Here is a 20,701-nt window from a genome sequence, read left to right on the forward strand (position 1 = left end):
GCTATACATGAAAGCACACGCAACATGAATAAAGTACAGGAGAAAATGGGGAGGGAAGTGGCATTCAAAAACAACTTCCCTATAAACTGTTCTCATTGGAAGCGTTACTGCTACGTTTGTGGAAGAAAAACACAAACGTGAACCGGGTTTTGATGCCGCCCCAGCAAACGAGGCCCTTGCAGACTGGCTAAGAATGACACAGCTGACCCTCGGACAGCACTCCAGGGTCTTTCATACGCGGATTCTTCAACCAGCGCGGACAGGAAAGGGCATTCGCCCGCTACGAGCCCCGAGGCGCGGATCCCACGGGGTCCCGCCCGCCGCCGGCTCTCGCGTGACTCTGCTCCGGGAAAAGTCTACGTCCAGCTGCACCGAGCATCGGTGCGGCCGTCCCGCGCTCCCGGGGTCTGGCCTGCCCCTGGCGGCCTCCGCACGTCGCCCCGTCTGAGCGGCCCTGGGAGCCCTGGGCTCGAGGTCACGACCCGAGCCCTGCCACGCGCCCCGGCTAGTAGGGCGCCAGAGTCCAGCCCTACGGAGCTAGGAGGCCGCCGGCGTCTGAACGGGCGGGGGAGGAGCATCAGCCGCCGAGTGCTCGCGAGGTTTCAGCTACGCGCGGGCGGCGACGGCTCTGCGGCGGACGCGGGATGCGGTCTCAGGAGGGCGTTGGAAGCCCGGGGACTGCCGTTGCTGCTCGGGGCCCGAGCGGGAGGGAAAAGCTGTCGGCCCTAGAGGGCCCATTCCGCCATGAGTTGCCGCGGCAAGAGCCTGAGACCCCGCCAGCCTCATCTTCGGGCTGCGGGGGTGGCGTGGGAAAACATCACGAGGAGAAGACGACGGCCCTGAGCAAGGTGGGGCGGTGCGGGAAACATCGCGAGGAGAAGAGTACGGGCTGGAGCGAGGCGGGGCGGGGCGGCTAGGCGAGTAAATGGGCGGGACGAATACGAGGCTTAAGGAGGGGAGAGAAGAACGGGCAGCGAAGGGGCGGGGCCTGGGCGGGATGGCGCGGCAGGAGGCCGTCTGCGCCGGCGTGGAGAGGCGGGGCATCGGGCGGGGCGGGCCGTGCCCGCGTGGAGGGGCGGGGCGGGCCGTGCCCGCGTGGAGGGGAGGGGCGGGGGCGGGGCGAGCGCGGACGCGGCAGCCTGGCTCTCCCCAGGTGGTCGTCCGGCGGCTGCCCCCCAGTCTCACCCAGGAGCAGCTGGAGGAGGAGCTGCGCCCGCTACCCGCGCACGACTACTTCGAGTTCTTCGCGGCCGACCTCAGGTGCGCGGCGGGGGGTGCGGGCGGGAGTCTGCAGGTGGCCCTGAGCGGCGGGCGCCGCACTCCGCGGAGCGAGGGTGCCTGGGCCGGGCGGACCGCACGGGCCGTCCTGGGATGCTGGGGCTTGCAGTTGATGGAATGCCGCGTGAGGGCAGCGGAGTCGCAGAGGGGTCCCCTGGCGAGCATCTGCAGCCCCTGGCCCCGGGGCGGGACCTTTCCATGGCTGGTGACGAAGTGACTGAGGACGCGCTCCTCACTGACCGGTCCCCCAGCTCAGCCTGTCGCAGGGGCCGTCCCACTGCGTTTGTTTGTATTATCTTCGTTGTCATTTGTTTTCCTTGTCTTTGGTGTCATGATGTCTCATTCATGGTGGTTGTATACACGTTCTGGTTTTTTATTTCATTGTTTTTATTTTAATTCCTTAAATTCTTTAAATAGAGATGGGGTCTCGCTCTTGCTCAGGCTGGTCTTGAACTCCTAAGCTGGAGCGGTCCTCCTGCCTCGGCCTCCCAGAGTGCTGGGCCACAGTGCCCAAACGTTCTTTTAGAATAAATACCTTCCAACAAAAATGTCAGTCCATGCAAAGTAAAATATCACTAATTAGTAAATATAGATATGGTTATAAAAAAAACCTTACAGATGATTTTCAAATGACTGGAGTTTAGAAAAACAGGTATAGAGTGACTTGTGTTGGAATTCCAGTCGCACCTCTTTACTGACTGCACCCTCCGCAAGTGCCTGATTTCTCTGAGCCTCAGTGCTCTCATCTGTGAAATGGGATTGAAAGTTCCTGTCTATGAAGGAAATTGGTGGCTGTGAGGGGAAGAAGGCCTAGGTGTCTCTGTACAGACTCCTCAACCTGTGCCACAATAAATACTGCTTTAAAATACCTAAAAGTGTTCTCTAGATCAATAAACAATCTCTTTTACAGTATAGCATTTTCTTCTATGAACAAGTCATGGCTAGCATTGTATTCCCGTCACCATGCATTAGCAATGATCCTTGAATAACCTTCCTATGAGTTTGCAGTTTCTGAGGACTGTACTTGCACCCTGGCTCTGTGCAGAGAAGCTAAACCTAAATTATTTCTCTCAAGTAATTAAAAAGATCTCAGTTAAAGGTGGGTTTGTTTTTTTGCTAAAGAATATCCAAAGTGTTATAATTAACTAAGAGATGATTCTTTTTTTTTTTTTTTTTGAGACAGAGTCTCGCTTTGTAGTCCAGGCTAGAGTGAGTGCCGTGGCGTCAGCCTAGCTCACAGCAACCTCAAACTCCTGGGCTTGAGTGATCCTTCTGCCTCAGCCTCCCGAGTAGCTGGGACTACAGGCATGCGCCACCATGCCCGGCTAATTTTTTATATATATATCAGTTGGCCAATTAATTTCTTTCTATTTATAGTAGAGACGGGGTCTCGCTCTTGCTCAGGCTGGTTTTGAACTCCTGACCTTGAGCAATCCGCCCGCCTCGGCCTCCCAAGAGCTAGGATTACAGGTGTGAGCCACAGCGCCCGGCCCATAAGAGATGATTCTTTAGTATAAACGTTTTACCTGAAGTAGCTTGTTGTATCCAGAAAAGAAAAAAAAAGGCCAAATTAAAGGAGTGTTGTATCTCGTACTAACCATCACTGTTCTCTCTTATTTTAGTCTTCATCCTCATCTCTACTCAAGAGCATACATTAATTTTAGAAACCCTGAAGACATCCTTCTTTTTAGAGATCGTTTTGATGGATATATCTTCATTGACAGTAAAGGTTGGATCCTTTGTTTTTTTAAACTCTTTATTATAATCTGTGAGTTTATTAATGAAGTTTTGATGGAATATTTGTGAGTTTTAATTAAGTTCTCAAAGACTAAAACAAGATCATAAATTTTGATTGTGTTGCTGTAATTATGTGCTGATATTAAAATTTAAATTATATATAAACCAAAAAATTCCAGAAATCCTATATAATAGTGGCAACCTATTGATGTATTATCATTTATATTTTCATATAAATGAGTTTTCTAAATATGACCTTTATCTTTTTATGTTCCAAAACTAAGTTATTTTACCCGTATGTGATAGGAATTCTCTAAAATGCGTTGTACACTTACATCTGTGTCTTCATGATTGTACCATTTCTTGGTAACGTGAAGAAGAGGATGTGATAGTGACCCTCGGTCACTGGCAGCGACATTTACCTCTGCTCTGTGTGTTTCCAAGTCCCTGTGCTTCTGGGGTTCTGCTTTTGATAGTTTTCCTGTCTCCTCTTCACCACCGTTTCCGCTGCTGTCAAGTCTGTGTACCTCTCACAGCAAACTGTTTTCTGCCCTTCTCTCCTTTGCCAGCCAACCTCTTCCCGCCCCTGGCACTGAAGTGTTTTCTTCTCCTCCACTGAGGGATAACAAACTAGAAAAGACTGTAAAACAGTGACTAAGTTGAGGGCCAAGACATTTCCTGTGAGTAAAATCAGGTTCAGTGCTTAAACTATTTGACATTTCTGTTGATTGCTTATTTATTCAGTAATGTATTCAGTTGCCTTTTTTTTTACTTTTAAAAATATTGGCAAACAACATTTGCCAACATTTGCATTACAACATTTATTGCCACACTGTTTTCCACAGCAGCTGCACCATTTTCTGTTCCCACCAAAGTACACAAGGGTTCAAGTCACTCCATATCCTCGCCAACACTTATTTTTAACATTAGCCAGCATCATGGATTGGAGGTGATATCTCATTGTGATTTCCATTTACATTCTCTATCCATTATTGTTGTGGAGCATTTTTTCATGTGCTTGTTGGCCATTTGCATATAATCTTTGGAGAAATATCCATTCAAGTCCTTTGCCTATTTTTTAATTGGGTTGTTTGGTTGTCGTTGAATTGTAGGAGTTCTCTGTACATTCTGAATATTAACCCCTTATCAGATGTATGATTTGCAGATATTTCCACCCATTCCATAGGTTGCCTTTTCACTCTGTTGATTGTGTCTTTTGATGCCCAGCAGCTTTTAATTTTGATGTAGTTCAATTTATTATTATTACTTTAGTTGCCTGTGCTTTTGGTGTCATATCAGAACTCATTATCAAACCTAATATTATGGAGATTTTCTTCCATGTTTTTTTCTAAGCGTTTTATAGTTTTAAGTGTTACATTCAGGTTTAGTTCATTTTGAATTAATTTTTGTATGTGATATTAGGTAAAGGTCCAAATTCATTTTTTTGCATGTGGATATCTAGTTTTCCCAATACCGGTTTGTAAAAAGACTGTCCTTTCCACCATTGAATGATCCTGGGACCCTTGTTGAAATCATTTGACCATGTAAACAAGGGTTTTTCTGGGTTCTCTATTCTGTCCCACTGATGTATGTGTCTGGTCTTTATGCCAGTACCACACTGTTTAATTACTGTAGCTTTGTAGGAAGTTTGAAATCAGGCAGTGTGCTGACTGCCATTCAGTGTCTGTTACATGCTGGGTGGGCATTGTGGACACAGCAGTGAGTGGACGCTTTTCTTCGGTCCAGTGCCCTGCGTTCCTCCTGATTCTTGATTTGTTCTGGATGGTTGAGGCTGACACAAAAATGTCTTCCAGACAAATGGGAGTTACAGTGTCATAGTCATCTGACCCTAACTGACGAGTTTAATAATGGTTACTTAGTGGGTTCAGTACTGAGGTAGAAATGTTCCATTTGTTGATTAAGCATATAGCAGATTCTTTTAGTGAACATTTCTCTTGTGTTTGTTTCCCCACCACATAATGACAAAATCAGTTTCTAGTGACTTCCATTCTCAACTTTTACACTGGAAACTAATTTTACCTGGAATATTATATATACTCTTTGAAGCCCCTCCTTTAGCCATGGGTCTCTTCTGAGCAAAGTAATTTCCTTAACTTATGTAATAGATTGATAACCTCTTAGAAAGTTTAAGATGTTCATCAGGACATATATGGTGAGGAAAAAAAAATGAAAAGAAAAAAAAGAAAGTTTAAGATGTAAACTAAGAAACCTGATTATTTAAAGGTAATCTAATGATAAATTATTTGGTGTAGTGGGTAGAGAGGTCAGGTTTATTGATGTATAAGTTACATATGGTAAAAATCACTCTTTTAAAGTGAAAAATTTGATGGATTTTGAGTGTATTCAGTTATATCACCACCACCAGCACGTGATGAATCGTTTCATTTAATAAATAATTGCTCCTCCTACCACCAGTTCATACTTGGTTTACATCTGGAGTTTGACAGGTTGAGGTTGCAGGTGCTTGAAAACATGATTAAATTGTAATGTAAGCAGTAGCAAAGCATGTCATCATTATACCTAACCCTGGATCATAATTTGCTGAAATGAATGTAATAGAATTTCAGAATGGTTTGGAATATGTTTCCTGTTACAGGCCTAGAATATCCTGCGGTGGTGGAGTTTGCTCCGTTCCAGAAGATAGCCAAGAAGAAGCTAAAGAGAAGAGATGCCAAGACCGGAAGCATCGAAGATGGTGAGTCCTTGCAAGTGCCAGGTTAAGTGCACTGATCCAGCATAATTCCCTGCTGTAGTTGGGGAAGGTCATGCTTATTTTCTTTTCTCTTTTTAAATTTATAGATCCAGAGTATAAGAAGTTCTTAGAAACTTACTGTGTGGAGGAGGAGAAGGCCAGTGCCAACCCCGAAACTCTGCTAGGAGAGATAGAGGCAAAGACGCGGGAACTCGTTGGTCTGTGTGCTCATTTCTTATCTTTTCCTTACTGAGATGTTTGTTTATAGAGTATGTGTTTATTTCTTTTTCATGATTATGGCAAAAATTGAAACTTGTTATGGGCTTAGCAGAAATGTATTTTCCAGTTTTGACAAAAGAATGGCAAGACAGCAGTTTGGGGAAGTATTTCTGAGCCTTCGTTGCGGGAGAGCACCTGATTTTTTTGTTAGGGTCGTTTTGTTTTAAGCAACAGTGCTTCTGAATGAGTAGGGCAAGGACAGGTGAGCACTCTGTACCTGCTGTGTCGGGGAAGGAGCATTGTGCCACAAAGTCACAGTCAGTGTCTTTGCGAAGAGCAGTGTCCAGGATGCCTGGAGAGCCCAGAAGAGTGAGACTCTGCTTATGAATGAGGTCACCCTGCTGCTGTTCAAAAAAATTTCCGGACCCCCTGAGCAAGCCAAACAAACTCAGGGAGTTTGTAAAGCCAGCCAGAGCACAGAACCTGGTCTGAATCCAGCCTTCAGCCCTGCATCTGCAAGTGATATATTTTAGAAATGGTTATCTCCTCGTAGCAGTGCCCCCAAAACTGAAGCATAAACATGAAACTCCACTGTCCGTCAACAGGCAGCCTGCTGTGGTTTCGTCCCAAGCACATCTGGTAGTGTCTCTCCTCTCTGTCGGTCTCTGCTCACCCATCAAGGCTCACTGACGTGACAGTCACACCATTTATAATTTATCTTCTTATTTGTTGATCTCCCTCTATATAAACTCCTCTCTCGCTTCATCGCTCCACCTCCCCAGGGGAACTATGTTTCCTTCTTTGTAGTTGTAGCACAGAGGAGTTTAGGAATGAGTAAATGTTTGTTGAATAAATTGATAAGAAAAGTTAATGTTATTGAAATAGTTCACTAATATTCTTCTTTAGTCTAGTAATGAAGTTTTTATGTTTTATAACAGCTGATTTAATATGTGGCTCAAAGGGTTTTTAATCACTGAGGTAAATACTGAGCTTGTCCTCCTGTCTGTGGTCCTGGGTCCCTCGGAGGTGGCACCGTAGGGCCTGTGGCTCGAGGGGCACCTCGTGTCCAGGCCAGGTCAGAGGTTGGAGCACGAAAGGTGAGGGTCAAGTTAGAGTCTGTGGAAGTGTTGATTCCTTGGTGGTGGTGCCTGTTTGATGAGCAGGACCAACAGTGCCATGCAGGTCACTTTCCAAACCATAGTCTAGAGTTTTCGTGTCACCCTGATTTTTATGGAGTGTATATTATAAGAAATTATAGGAATCCAAGTTGCTAAAAACCATTGTCTGGAAAGTAGGAAAGGAAAAAATAGAATATGTATTGAATCAAAGTGAACATATAAATATGTTATTTAATGATTTAAGTAAAGTATCTTAAAAACTGTGAAGAAGACATAATCATAACATTGGGAAGTTTAATGCATTGCACCCATTTTACTTTTTTTTTTTTGAGACAAAGTCTCACTCTGTTACCTGGGCTAGAGTGCCGTGGCTTCAGCCTAGCTCACAGCAATCTCAAACTCCTGGGCTTGAGCAATCCTCTTACCTCAGCCTCCCAAGTAGCTGGGACTACAGGCATGCGCCACCATGCTCAGCTAATTTTTTCTGTATATTTTTAGTTGGCCAATTAATATCTTTCTATTTTTAGTAGAGACAAGGTCTTGCTCTTGCTTAGGCTGGCCTCAAACTCCTGACCTTGAGTAATCCTCCTGCCTCAGCCTCCCAGAGTGCTGGGATTACAGGCATGAGGCACCATGCCCAGCCTCATTTTTACTTTTATACACTCTTTGTAAGTAATACTTTAAGACTCCTTAAAGAATCAGGAATGACATGTCTACTATGTAAAATTGCTGGTACCTTGAAATTGCTTAACTTTATAGTAGTGAAGTAAAAACTTCCCTGGATACAGTGTTGCTTGTGTAAGTTTAAACAATAATAATATTGTTTTCCTAATTTTTTTAAGGATTAAATTGAAAACAAGTATTTAAAGAAAATAAATCTTATTTTAGAAGTTAATACTACAATACCATTTTTGTGTTTTAGCTAGAAGAACCACACCTCTTTTGGAATATATTAAAAATAGAAAATTAGAAAAGCAGGTAGGTCTGGCGTTTTTCCTGACGAACACCCTTTCTGCTTCTGCCATGTCCACCCAAGCAGTTCATACACGTACTTTTCCATGTCCATAGAGAATTCGAGAAGAGAAGCGAGAAGAGCGGAGGAGGAGGGAGCTAGAGAAGAAACGCTTGCGAGAAGAAGAAAAAAGAAAAAGAAGAGAAGAAGAAAGATGTAAAAGGAAAGATGCAGATAAACAGAAGAAGACTACTGAGAAAGAAATAAGGATTAAGGTAATTTAGAGGAAACATTTCATTTATTTTTTCCAAAAATAGTTCTGCTATACTAATTATACCTGTTAGATATTTTAGCTCTTTAAAATTTTAAAAACATTTTCAATTAATCTAATCCCTTGTTATTATGGTTCCTTTTTTTCCACACTACCATGGCAGTTTTCAGATTGTGTTCCCTGAGCCTAGGAGTTGCCCGGATGTGCTGCTAAGAAGGCCAGGGTGGGGTGCGGGGTCTCCCGCAGGGTAGGAGCAGGGAGCAGGCAGCACCACCATCCCCCACTGCTGTTTGCTGGGCTTCTGCTTACATTTTCCTAACTAAAATATGTACATTCAAAACCCACTGGTTCAGCCTTTCCATTTGAAGACTGGCTCAAAAAACTGGGTTGTGTCATTTATTTTTTGGCAGCAGCAATGGGGTTCTATACCTCTTGCCCACTTGCTCCTGTGACTGATGCATTTATTTATGAGGACAGTTTGAAGTGTAGAGGGAAGTTTGCTCTGTATAAAAGGTACTGGCCAGAATTGGAATCAACCAATCGATTGGAGAAAAACAGATTAGAAATGGGAAGGGTGGGAGAGAGATCATCGAACTGTAGCTTTGTTTTTGATGTTCTAGGCAGTCAGACATGGAAAAGTTGATCAGAAACATAATTTGCTTTACCCACAAAGAGAAAACATATTAGTTTTTCAAGGAAAACAAAGATTTTTCTAGGAGTTTGCTCTAAAATAATTTTTCCCATGTGGTTCACTAGCAGGCTGCATGTGGTGGCTCACACCTTAATCCTAGCAGTCTGGGAGGCCAAGGTGGGAGGATAGCTTGAGCTCAGGAGTTCAAGACCAGCCTGGGCCAGAGCAAGACCCCATCTCCCCTAAAAACAGAAGAATTAGTTGGGCACAGTGGTACACGCCTGTAGTCCCAGCTACTTGGGAAGCTGAGGCAGGAGAATCACTTGAGCCCAGGAGTTTGAGGCTGCAGTGAGCTACTATGACGCCACAGCACTGTAGCCCAGGCAACAAATGAGACTCTGTCAAAAAAACACACACATAAAACCAAAAAACACACAACCTACAAAACACACAACAGTAACCCTAACAGTAACATATGCTGCAGTAACAAATAGTCTCGAAATTTCATTGGTTTAGCTTAACTGAAGCTCATTTCCTGTTCATGTTGTGTGTCCGCTGTGCACTTGCGGAGATGGTAGGGCCTGGGGCAGTCATTCCGTGGCCTGAGCTGACAGAGGCTGTGTCTTGGCATTTGCTCCTGCAGTCTTACGACAGTGGGAAGGGGCGTGTGGCCTGGTAGATTGCACATAGGTGCTTATGTTTCCGTGTGGAAGTGATGTGGCCACTTCTGCTGTGTTCCATCGGCCAGAACAAGTCTGGGCCCCTGCTTCCTTTCAAACGGGAAGGAATGTGCCCTGAAGAAGGAAAGCCTGCAATATCTGATGACCACGGTAATGAGCAACATGATTTCCGGAGACTATTTCTTGAAGTGTCTCTTTTTAAAGTATAAAGATGTTCTTTTGAAATACAACTTCATAAAAGGTGTGGGACAGGAACCAGGTAATGTTCATCAAGCACATGTGCTTCATAGATAAAAAATAGGTGTCCAAGATGAATAGGTAAATGTTTTGTCCCAAAAATAGTCATCCAAAGTGGTTTCTTTTAAGCTGGCTTTGATAAGAATTGCCTATAGGTCTATATAGTTTTAAAATCGCATACTCTGATAACATTGATGAAATCGAGGAACCCAGCCAGGACTGCTAAGTACAGATGCCCCACCCTCCCTCTGCAGCGGTAGGTGCCCAGCAGCATATCCAGCTTTCCCCAGGAAGCCACTCTGAGAACAGGGTTTTCTGTCTGTCCATGCTTGTTTACATGTACAACACATCTCTTCATAACAAAGTTGTGGCACATATATTCCATATAATGAAATGAAGATTAATAAAGTAAAGCCTTAATATTATAGGGCAGGTTTTTGTCATTGTAGAAATTAATCTTTGTCATGTCATGACCAGGGACAAAATAGGTGTACATTTTGTTACCTTTTGTAGTCATGAGAGTGCAGATGTTGTCGGAACTTCTCAGTTACCTTTTTAAACAAAGAGTAATTCCTGGTGCTTACATTCTCAGAATCCCTTTTGTCGGCTGCTTTTTAAACAGAATTTTTCAGAAAGAACCATTGAAACTTGTTGACAATAATTTTTAGTAGTACATAAAGTCTTTGGAACATAGCATTTTCTTTTTATACTTTTGAGTATACAATTAGAATCCACAATAAGCCCAAGAAATAAAACAAATTTCAGTCAGTAAAAGTAAGTTTGGGATCCTTTATATATAAAAAAAAGAAATCAGAACATAAACATGCAATAAGAGAAGCGTTAATCTTGTCAAAATTGGTAAAACAAACTCTTGGTGGCAGATTGAATGCAGTGACAAGTGACCACAGCTTCCATCCTGAGGAGGGGCTGGGATTGTGCCTGACAGTGCAGGTGAGATTTACCTGTACTGTCACCCAGTGCCAGGTGCTTACTATAGGGATCTCTGACTTCTAAATCATTTGGAGAATTGAAATGTTTTTTTAAAAACCTGAAAAATAAAATTTGTGGAGAAATGCCAAAAGGAGTTACATCAACTGCCTAAGGTAGAAAGGCAGAGAAACACCCTCATTGTTAATAAAGAGTACTACAACACTTGCTCCGCAACTAAGCAGTGAGCCCAAGTTGAAATAAGTTAGGATACCAAAGTTACAAATAAAATTTCTATATATATAAATTGTAGGCTGCAGATATTATCTAGGAACATTGTGTGACCTTCCACATAAAGCTTTTTTAAAAAGTGTGTGTGTGTCCCCAGGTTACATGTGTGTGGTATGAGCACAGACAAGGGTGTGTGTGTGACTGGGTTGCGTGAGTGAGCACACGCAGCTGGTGGCCGACTGCATGGTCTGCAGCTGCCGGGCTGGCTTCCCTCCTCCTGAACGCCGAGCCTGAGTCTGCCTCCGGCCTCTGTCCCATTTTCCTCCACGGGAAGCTTTCCCCAGACACAGCGTGGCTCCTCACATCTGGCCTCAGCCCCTGTCTTGCCTCCGCAAAGAGCCCTCCCAGACCCTTCCTCTTCCTCTCGACCCACATCTCTGTGCCCCGTGGCCCAGTTTTAGCATGTGTTTATAGCTTTCAGTACGACCTGAGGTTATCTTCTTCCTTTGTTTCCTTTTCAATAATTTTTTCACTGTATACACCATCCCCTTCCCACATGACCACTGCTGCCTCAGCTGGAAGTTCAGTTCTGACTTCCTTCAGTGCAGGGTGTGTCTGTGTATTCCCCGCGCCTCATGCAGGGTCTCAGGCCCTGGTTCCTGGCTCACAGCTCCTCCGACCTTTGGAGTCTGCAGAGTGATGAGTGTGTTGTATGCCAGTGAGATAACGGGGCTGGGGGTCCCTGGACAGCTTCAGGCTGGGGCTGGTCGCCAGAAAGACCAAGGTAGGACTGGAGGGTTGGAACTTGCAGTCCCACCCCAGCCTCCAAGAGGAGAGGTGGGCTGGAGATCAGGCCCATCACCAGTGGCCGGTGATTTAATTAATCATGCCACATAATGACATCTCCGTGAAAACGGCAGAGACATGGGGCTCCTAGGTTGGTGAGCGCACCAAGGTGCTGAGGGTTTCGGCTTGGAGTCTCTGAGTACCCCCATGCCGCCCACCCTACCCTGTGCTTCTCTTCCATGTGGCTGTTCAGGAGTTACATCCTTTATAATAAACTGGTAATAAGTAAAGTGCCTCCCTGAGTTCTGTGAGCCATTCTAGCAAGTTATCAAACCAGAGAGGCGGGAGGTCATGGGAGATGGTTGTTCAGAAGTACCAGTGACACCCTGGACTTGAAACTGTCATCTGAAGTGGGGGCTGTCGTGTGGGACTGAGCCCTTACTTGTGGGATCTGATGCTAACTCAGGTAGATGTGTCAGAACTGGAGTGAAGGTGAGACACCCAGCTGGTGTCAGAGTTGCAGGAGTGTCAGAAAAGGCACTGCACGTTTGGTGTCAGAAGTGTGAGTGAAAACACTGCATAGGTGCACAAGATTGTTTGTTAAATGAATGGCCATATAGAGACTTGTACTTCCCTAAGGCTTGCATTTAATACAGCTATTACTGCTGTAAAAAAAAAAAAAAAAAGAAAGAAAGATGGACATTATCTGAAAGGACATGTTCAGTTCCCAGAGTCCACGTGGGCGAAACAGAAGGTGGAGCCTGGGCTGAGAGCGCATGTGCTTGATGAGAAAGCCTGCAGCGTCTGCCCGCGTGGGCTCCGTCCCTAAGGGGCTCACTGGGTCTGCTGTGTCTGTGTGCAGTTTGCTGCACTGTCCTTAAAACGTCCACTTTCATGAGTGAGAACAGAATTCTCAGAAGTACTCCTTCCCCTTTGAAAACTATAAACTATTCTAAAAGTCATCAGTATAAAGCAACCTTTTTTAAAAAAAAATGTTTATTGTTTCCTTATTGCAAAAGCAATACTTGCTTATTTTAGAAAAACTAGACCCCGAAGTTGAAAGGAAACGAGGCACCCTGGCTCTGCACCTGGAAATCATCGCAGCAGGTGCAGCTGCAGGAGCCCCCCGGGCGGTGTTCTGCATGTGGGGACGCAGGAGCAGAGGCGGACTCACCGCGCATGTCCCATTTTGTGACGTGCTTTGGTGCATTGGTATATAGCATCTTTTCATCACGTTAGCCGTCCTAGGTGGTTTTCTGTGACGACAAAACGTTTTCTTGACTGGATGTTCTACTGTGTATTAAACCAAAACCCTGGGCTTTGGACCTTTAGCTTACATTCTTTTGCTCTTCAAACATTTTGGCTCAATATTGGGTTGTATGTTTAACTATTTATTCAACAACTTCTTTTATAATATGCTCAAGATACTATTTTACTAACATTATCATTTCTCAGCTTCTGAAGAAACCGGAAAAGGGAGAGGAGCCAACCACAGAGAAACCAAAGGAAAGAGGAGAGGAAGTTGATTTTGGAGAAGGACGACGGGAAACCTGCACGTTGGCAAGAGCCAGATCCTCGGAGAGCTGGCTGGAGGATCTCAGGGCGAAGTGAGTGTTTGTGCTTGTGCCTGTGGTAGCGGCAAGTCATAGTGAGGTGTCCTTTGTCAGCGTGAGTGTGTGCATCTCGTGTTTTTCTAGAATCTGAGAGTTTGGACAGGAACTGGGTGAACCTCTTTCGTCTGCAGTTTCAAGTCTTCAAATCAGGGGAATTTCCTTCTGTTGTTTGCATAGCTGTTACCCTTTCAACCTCGTCCTTTCTCCTGGACCCTGTTACTGCTGTTAGGTTCTTGGGGTCTGTCTGCCCAGGCTGTCTTGTTTGTGATTTTCACCGACTGGGCAGTTTTCCCTGTGTTTTGCTTGCCTGTTTGCTCTTCCAGTGTCCTTCAGTGTGTCTACAGAGAATCCTGTCTTTTAAGGCTTGCAAATCTTTTGTGATAGAGAATTTTGAGTTTTAGGCGCTGACATTCTTTTGTTCACGTTGTGCACACACACGGCACACGCTGACCAGCTGTGTTGGTCCCGTGTCCCTTTGGGTCCCCCTCCCTCTTTGCTGCCCATGGACAGTCTCTGTGGAGGGAGCTCACCCCTGAGACCGGCAGACCCCGCAGGATGGGCCTGTGGGGCCGTCAGTGCTGGCCTCCGACCTGGGCTCCTGCCCACTTGCTGGCTGGACACCCTCGTGTCCCGGTACCTGGGGCTGCGTTGCTCACGGGGTGGTGGAAGTGGGTTTTAGTTGGGAGGGCAGGTGGTGAGGTCATGGGGTCAGGCTGCCAGAATCACAGTGACCTGAACAATTGCTTAGTTGTTGAGAAAGTATTTTTCCCTCTTTTGGGGGGTTTTGGTTTATTCGGTTTCTTTGTAAAATTAATTTACATCTGATTATCAAATCCATGACCTTTCAGCACTGTGTTTATGTTATAGGTGTTTTTATTGTTATGACACAGCAGGGCCTGCAGCCGTGTTTCTGGCACGACCCCACTTTGCCCAGCTGCTCCTGCAGGCGGGTGCATCACGCACCAGGTGGGACTTTGACCTGCAGTTTGTGGAGGGAAAGACTCTAAGAACCAGATGAGCTGAACAGCCGTTTATTTATTTACTATTCATGTAATATCTTAGTGTATGCATGAACATAATTAATCTAGCATTATTCAGTTAATTTTAGCCATGCTTAGAGTGGACAATTAAGCTGTCAATACTAGGGACATGTCATAGTGAATGGACCTGGGCTCCCAGGACAGTCACTTAGCCCCATCACTTAGTCTCATTTACTTTATCTGTCAAAAAAAGTGGGGAGGGTGGATTGTATTTACTTTGGAGGATTTTTGAGAATTAGAAAAATAAGTATATAAAGTACCTTAGCAGTACAGCTCAGCTGTCACTCAAGGACAGTGGCAAACGCTGCTGTTGCCATCACCGTCCACGTAGTCGTCTTGTCAGCATTTTCTATCTGATGCCTGCCATGCGCCGTCACTGCGCAGGCCCAGGACTGCAGCACTGAGCATGGCTCACACCTTCCCTGCCTTTGGGGAGCTGACAGTCCAGAAAGGAAGACCGGTATCGGTAAGCAGCTTACCTACGGTCTCTGATCATTTGTGTTGAATCACAGGTCGCAAAATGACATTGACAGAGAGCACAGGGACACGGAGAGAAGACCTCGAGAAAAAGAACCTGAAGCACAGAGATGCCACACAGATGACAGAAAGCACAGAGCCCACTGTGAGCCAGGCAGGCTTCCCCGGAGGACCGAAGCTGAGCTGAGATGGGGGCGAGGGCCGGCCCCGGATGGCGGGAAGAAGGGCGGCCAGGACAGCGGCGCACCCGGGGAGGCCGAGGCGAGGACGGGAAGAGGGCAGAGGTGTGAGGACAGTCCGGCACCCCGCAAGGAGCAGCTGGGAAATAAGGTTTTTATTAACCCAAAAGGAAACTCTGTCCCGGCGTTGTGTTGGGAATTGTACCTCACGGTGTGAGGGGGACCCTGCTGCTGTGAGGGTCAGTATTTAAGATCCTAAAATGAAACCAGCCATCATGTTTTCCCAGAGAATCAGTTATTTTTCACCAGGAAAAGGAAGTTTTTATTTAATATAAAACTAGCACATTTATACCATTTGCCCGAGAATAATGTAAGTTCACACTCACCCTTAAGACATTAAGGAAAATACTAACGAGCTTTCTTTTACATTATTAATAGCATTCTGATTATTAATGAATAATCAAATGGCTCATGAACACCCATAAGTTAGTTCTGCACAGACAGTGAACCCACTTAGCCCATAAAACTGCTTTCTTTAACCACTTTGGTACGAGCGTCAACTATAGTCAACAGCCACAGATGAATGCACACAGCCGAGCATTGACTGTAGTCAATAGCCACAGATGAACGTGCACAGCCGTGATATGAAGGCGTACAACTGAGTGTCGACTTTAGCCGACAGCCGTGATAGGACTTTTCTAATTTTTCATTTATCAAAATAAAATTGTGAACATTTAAAAATAACGTAATGATAAAATATATGTATATGTTACCTGTTCTGATTTACATTACAAGTAAAGCTGCCTGTAAAGTTAAACAAGCTTTGAGTGCTTTAAAGCTTTCCTCATCATACAAGAGCAAAACAGATTTGTCGTCAGTGCACAGCACAAACTATGTGTGGACTATGAGTGCTGGCTGTGGGCAAGGTTTCGCGGCCGGTGAGCACCATACTGAAGTGGTTAAGAAGCTTGAACTTAGTTTTGTTGGGATCACACTTTGCCAAAGCAGCCTGTAGATGGTATCACCTCCCGCCAGGGTCAGGCCCCGACCAGGCCTCCTGCGCCCCGGATGGCTGCCCAGGGCTCAGCTCCCACTCCCCTCCCCATCCCTGGCCCTGGCGGCCACTGGCCACTCTAGAGACCTCTGTGGTTTTGTCGTTCCAAGAATGCTTTCTAAGTGAACTTAACCATTGTTAGTGTTAGTGATGAGCAGTTTCCATGTGGATTATTCCTGTCTCCATCTCACAGTGGGGAACTGTGAACTGTCTTCCTTTTAGAAAACACTAACCGCGCTTTTATTAGCTCCTAGAGGTACAGGAATAAAAACGAAGACTGAATAAAGTACACAAAGAGAGTGGCTTTGGGGCCTGAGGACTTCGTCAGTGACTGTTGAAGTTGGCCTTCCTCATCAGCCTCATGTATCAGTAATGTTCATGTTTAAGACGTTGCGGTGAAGGTGAGGCAGAAAGGCAGAAACGGCCTTCTCATCCTCATCCTTGACTCCTCTCCCCTGCAGCACCCCAGAGATTTCCTAGTTGCTAATACCACAACCTCAGGGTCCACGCGCTACAGCATGGGTCTTCTGGGTGGGAAGATTGTTCACAGGAGCACTTGTTTTTTCAGTTGTCTTTTTGTTTTCTCAACTGTGAATAATTTGGGTGTTTGCACAGCTTTAGGTGGGGGAATGCAAAGTGACTCGCCTCTCTCTCAGTTAAATCTGACAGCATTGTGGTGGCAATGAGGCGCTCTGTGTGCGATAGCTCCTCTCCGAGACCTGGCAGGGTGCGATGTACTTGTGGGATCAGAATTCATGCTCCTCCTGTACACATAGGTGTGCGTTGCTTGCTGAGGAGCCAAGCTGTGTGGTTGGCTGCAGGTGGCCTGCACCTTTGCCCGCCCAGAAGAGTTCAGATGCCTGGGGCTGCTGAGCCCTTCCCCTACTCTTCCCATTTTAAGGAAAAGAAGATTAAGTTAAACCCTCTGGCAATGACCTGCTGGGGCTTCCACACTCAGTCCAGGAGTCAGGAGTAGGTGAGCAGGAGTTCAGGACTCAGGTGAGCAGGTGGGACGTGCCCACATCAGTCGTCCTTGCCGCCCACACCTGGGCTCCCTGGGGTGGCCTTTGGAGGCCAAGGCTGCTGCTCCACGGGTGGAGGGCCTGGGATTTGCCCTTGCTGGCCCATTTGGTGCTGGGTGGAGCTGTCCTCAGCCTTCCTGTTGACTCTGATCTTCCAGGATCACTGTCTGCTCCCCTGCCTGTTGCTCCTCATTTTCAGAGTCCAATCAAAGGGCAGGTTAGTGTTTTCTAAAAAAAAAAAAGGACAGCTGGTAGCTCCATACTGTTAGATGGGGGCAGGAATGGTCCACATGGAAATCGCTACCACTAATGCTAATGGTTCAGCCCACAGATCTAAACAGCTGAGTTCCACGCCTCATTTTCAGACTCAAGGACTGAGATGAGCACGTCTGAGTCTTCATCTCTCCAGCTGGGAGGATAGGACCGTGGTTATACTAATTAAACAGAGCTCTTGATTTGGGCAATAGCAGTGTCCCAGAAAACCAACAAGTTCTTTTAAATATTAGCTTTCTTTTCATGGCTCTTTTCCCCCCTCACAATGCCTGGTTTCTGAGATAGTGCTGTGGAAAGGGCTGATTTTTAGCTGCAAATTTGATGTTCTTTAGACCCTCGTATCATCGGGCTAGAAGTACAGAGAGGTGTCGCCCCCCAGCCCTGCCCACCCTGGGGAGAGTAACCCGCCTTCTGTCTACTCCCACAGGACCGGCCGGCCGTGCAACCGCACCAGCCAGGAGCTGGCCCCCGAGCCCCCTCAGAGGGACGTGGCGGAAAGACGGAGGTGGAAGACTCAGCGGGGGCTGGTCCTGCGCAGGGGGAGGAGGCAGAGTGAGCTGTGTGCGCCTCCCTGGTGACGTGGGTGAGCGATGAGAAAGGCGTTCCAGATGTGTGTCAGTTACCCTGGAGCGTATCCTGGAAGGTCAATTTACTCCTTAGAAGGAAACTAAGACCCAGAAATATAGAGGGTGACATAGAAATTTCTAGAAACTATTCTTAAAAGAGAAGTCATCTTTTTTAAATTGAGCAGAATTTTCATAGATTTTGTCATTTCTCATATAAACTAGTATTTATGATTTAGCTAAAACAGAAAGTGATTTCCATTGGAAAGTAGGAAAATATGGAAATAAAACATAGAAGAAAATTAATATTAGTGTGAAAGCACTTCAGTGTGTTGTGAGAATAGCATCCATTTTGGTTTTTGCAACATATTTGAGCAGACGATCTGTCAGAATCTGCATTTCGTCATGAGCCACAGTGTCAAGGAAAGAGCAGGTCTTGTTCGGTCACAGCCTTTGTGACTTGGCCACATCTGCAGAGCCTGTTGCAGGCCATTCCCCCGGCAGGAGCCTCTGCGCCATGAGCCTCGCAGCCTGGCCACGAGGTTTCTCCGTCCCTTGGTGGACGTGCTCCTCATTCATAACTGTTGTGGTTTGAGGGTTTGCTGAAATAACAGGAGTTGCCTTTATTTGGGAAAGAAATACCCAAGGTGCAGCATCTAGAGCCTGTTTTTGAGCTGTAGGCACTTTATTTTTAAATAATTTAAAGTAGCTTTCTGAAACTATGCATTGTGTAGTATGGGGTATTACACATATTCTTTGCAGTGAAATTTTTAAATGTTACTGTATTTTTGGCACTGCGCTTTCAACTGTTTATTAAATAAAAATTTTGTTGCTATGAATTTTAAGTCCTAAAGTTATGGTACTTTTCCTATATAGGACTTCACATAAAACAATAATTGCTTTTTAAAATGTGGCTTCAATTACCTGAATATTTTGCTGTTTACATCCATTCCTTGTTAGTGTGAAGTGTTTGTATTTATCAAAACCCTAAGAATTCATCACTTGTCATTAAAAAGCCTGTGACTGCTGGAGGTAGAGAGTCAATCTGTGGCACAGCTGTGCTGTCACTCTTGACTCCCTGGCCCCAAATCTCGAGGGGAGTGGGAGAGAAGGCCTTGTCGGGGGTTGAGCAACGCCCGTGCCACCAGTGGGGCTAACTGAAAGCTGGATGGAAAGTATCTGGGGCTTTGCGGGCCACGTGGACCTTGCCACAACTCTCGCCTCCACCGTGGCAGTGAGGAGGCATCTTTGACAACACATGGGCAGTGGGTGAGACTATTCCAGTAAGACTGTGTCCAGCAGAGACACGCAGGCCAGGCCTGCAGACTCCTGCCCAGGGAGCGGGCCAGGCCAGCTCTCTCAAGTTGTGGCCCCTGGGGTCCTCCCTGCACGTTTGCCTTCGATCCTGAAGACTCGCAGACCCAGAACCCAGGGCTGAGTGTGTCTTTGGGCGGGGGCTTGTGGGCTCGTTTGTCTCCGGTGCCTCATGTCCCCTGGAGTTCTGCCTGGAGAAATGCCAGTTTAAAACAGTGATTATGCCTTTTGGTCTCAAGATCCCTTTTCATTCTTAAAAATTATTGACAACCCCAAAGAGCATATTTTTAATCAGCCAGGTTACATTTGTTGATATTTCCTGTATTTGAAATGAAAGTAAATGCTTAAAATACAGTATACAAACACACTTTCCATTTAGCTGTCAAAAGTTTGTTACCACACATCATGGGGCCTCTGGAAATGCCACCGCGCCCGGCCCATGTCCTAGTCTTAAAAGTAGTTTTGAGGCCAGGCACAGTGGCTCACTCCTATAATCCCAGCACTCTGGGAGGCTGAGGCAGGAGGATCACTCAAGGTCAGGAGTTCAAAACCAGCCTGAGCAAGACCAAGACCCCGTCTCTACTAAAAATAGAAAGAAATTAATTGAACAACTAAATATAAATAGAAAAATTAAGCCGGCCACACATGGTGGCACATGCCTGTAGTCCTAGCTACTCAGGAGGGAAAGCTATTAAATCAAATTTAATGAATCACTTTTGCTGCAAAAACAAAAATGAGAAAAGAACCTAAAATGTCTAATCTTAATATTGAATCCTAGAACTCGGAATTACTTCAGAAATTAAAGAATGCAGGATCCTAAATTTGGCATGAAAGGGAAGATAGAACAAAAACAGTAGAAAACAGACTGGAAATGCCTGCACTGAGTTTGAGAAGATGCTGTTTGCTCTCACAGGTGAACATGATGATTAAGTGCCCTCTGCTCACACAGGTGAGCACCTAGGTAAACCTGGTGGACAAGAGCCGTCTGCTCATCCAGGTGAACCTGCTCAGATGGAGTGGAGCAGGATCATAGGGTAAAGATCTGTTTGTTCTATGGTAGCAGGGCCTACCTGGCATTCTGGCATACAGAGAATCTGAAAGACAGACTCTCCTCCTTGTGCAGCACCACCTCAGTGCCAGGCACTGATGTGTCTCTTCATTTCAACAAAAGAGAGAAAGAAATTGAAGAGCAGGAAGGAGGATTCTGGGAAGATGGCAAAGTAGAAATCTGTCTGACGTAAATATTTTAGAACTCTGGAGTCTCCCTGTTGCCTTTAAAATACCGAAGGTGCCAACTTCCCCTTGGTAAAACAGCCACAGCTTTTCTGGGGTTCTGTTTTTTCCTGGCATGTCCTCAGAATCTTGGCTTAGTTAGTAAACTTTCAT

General features: G+C 45.7%; 1 protein-coding gene across 2 annotated transcripts; it reads left to right on the plus strand.

Moving 5' to 3' along the window:
• Positions 1-408: 408 nt before the first annotated feature.
• UPF3A (UPF3A regulator of nonsense mediated mRNA decay) lies at positions 409-18,840 on the plus strand. 2 transcript variants are annotated; one of them, XM_076009623.1, is made up of 10 exons: positions 409-848; positions 1,154-1,260; positions 2,901-3,007; positions 5,633-5,731; positions 5,836-5,946; positions 7,988-8,043; positions 8,134-8,292; positions 13,236-13,387; positions 14,946-15,194; positions 17,866-18,840. In XM_076009623.1, the coding sequence occupies exons 1-10, from the start codon at positions 645-647 to the stop codon at positions 18,014-18,016; spliced, it is 1,395 nt and encodes a 464-aa protein (XP_075865738.1). In that variant the 5' UTR covers positions 409-644; the 3' UTR covers positions 18,017-18,840. The 2 variants fall into 2 exon arrangements, with proteins under 2 accessions (XP_075865738.1, XP_075865737.1); XM_076009622.1 differs by having other exon boundaries at positions 410-848; positions 14,946-15,240.
• Positions 18,841-20,701: the final 1,861 nt, after the last annotated feature.

The sequence above is a fragment of the Microcebus murinus genome, chromosome 13 (assembly GCF_040939455.1).
Source record: "Microcebus murinus isolate Inina chromosome 13, M.murinus_Inina_mat1.0, whole genome shotgun sequence".
NCBI lineage: Eukaryota > Metazoa > Chordata > Mammalia > Primates > Cheirogaleidae > Microcebus > Microcebus murinus.

Bases quoted from the DNA above. Each gene is read 5' to 3' on its own strand.
- UPF3A (XM_076009622.1), top strand. From the start codon at position 645: ATGCGGTCTCAGGAGGGCGTTGGAAGCCCGGGGACTGCCGTTGCTGCT. The intron at 5,947-7,987 runs GTCTGTGTGCTC...TTTGTGTTTTAG, and splicing joins AAAGACGCGGGAACTCGTTG to CTAGAAGAACCACACCTCTT. The intron at 8,044-8,133 runs GTAGGTCTGGCG...CCATGTCCATAG, and splicing joins ATAGAAAATTAGAAAAGCAG to AGAATTCGAGAAGAGAAGCG.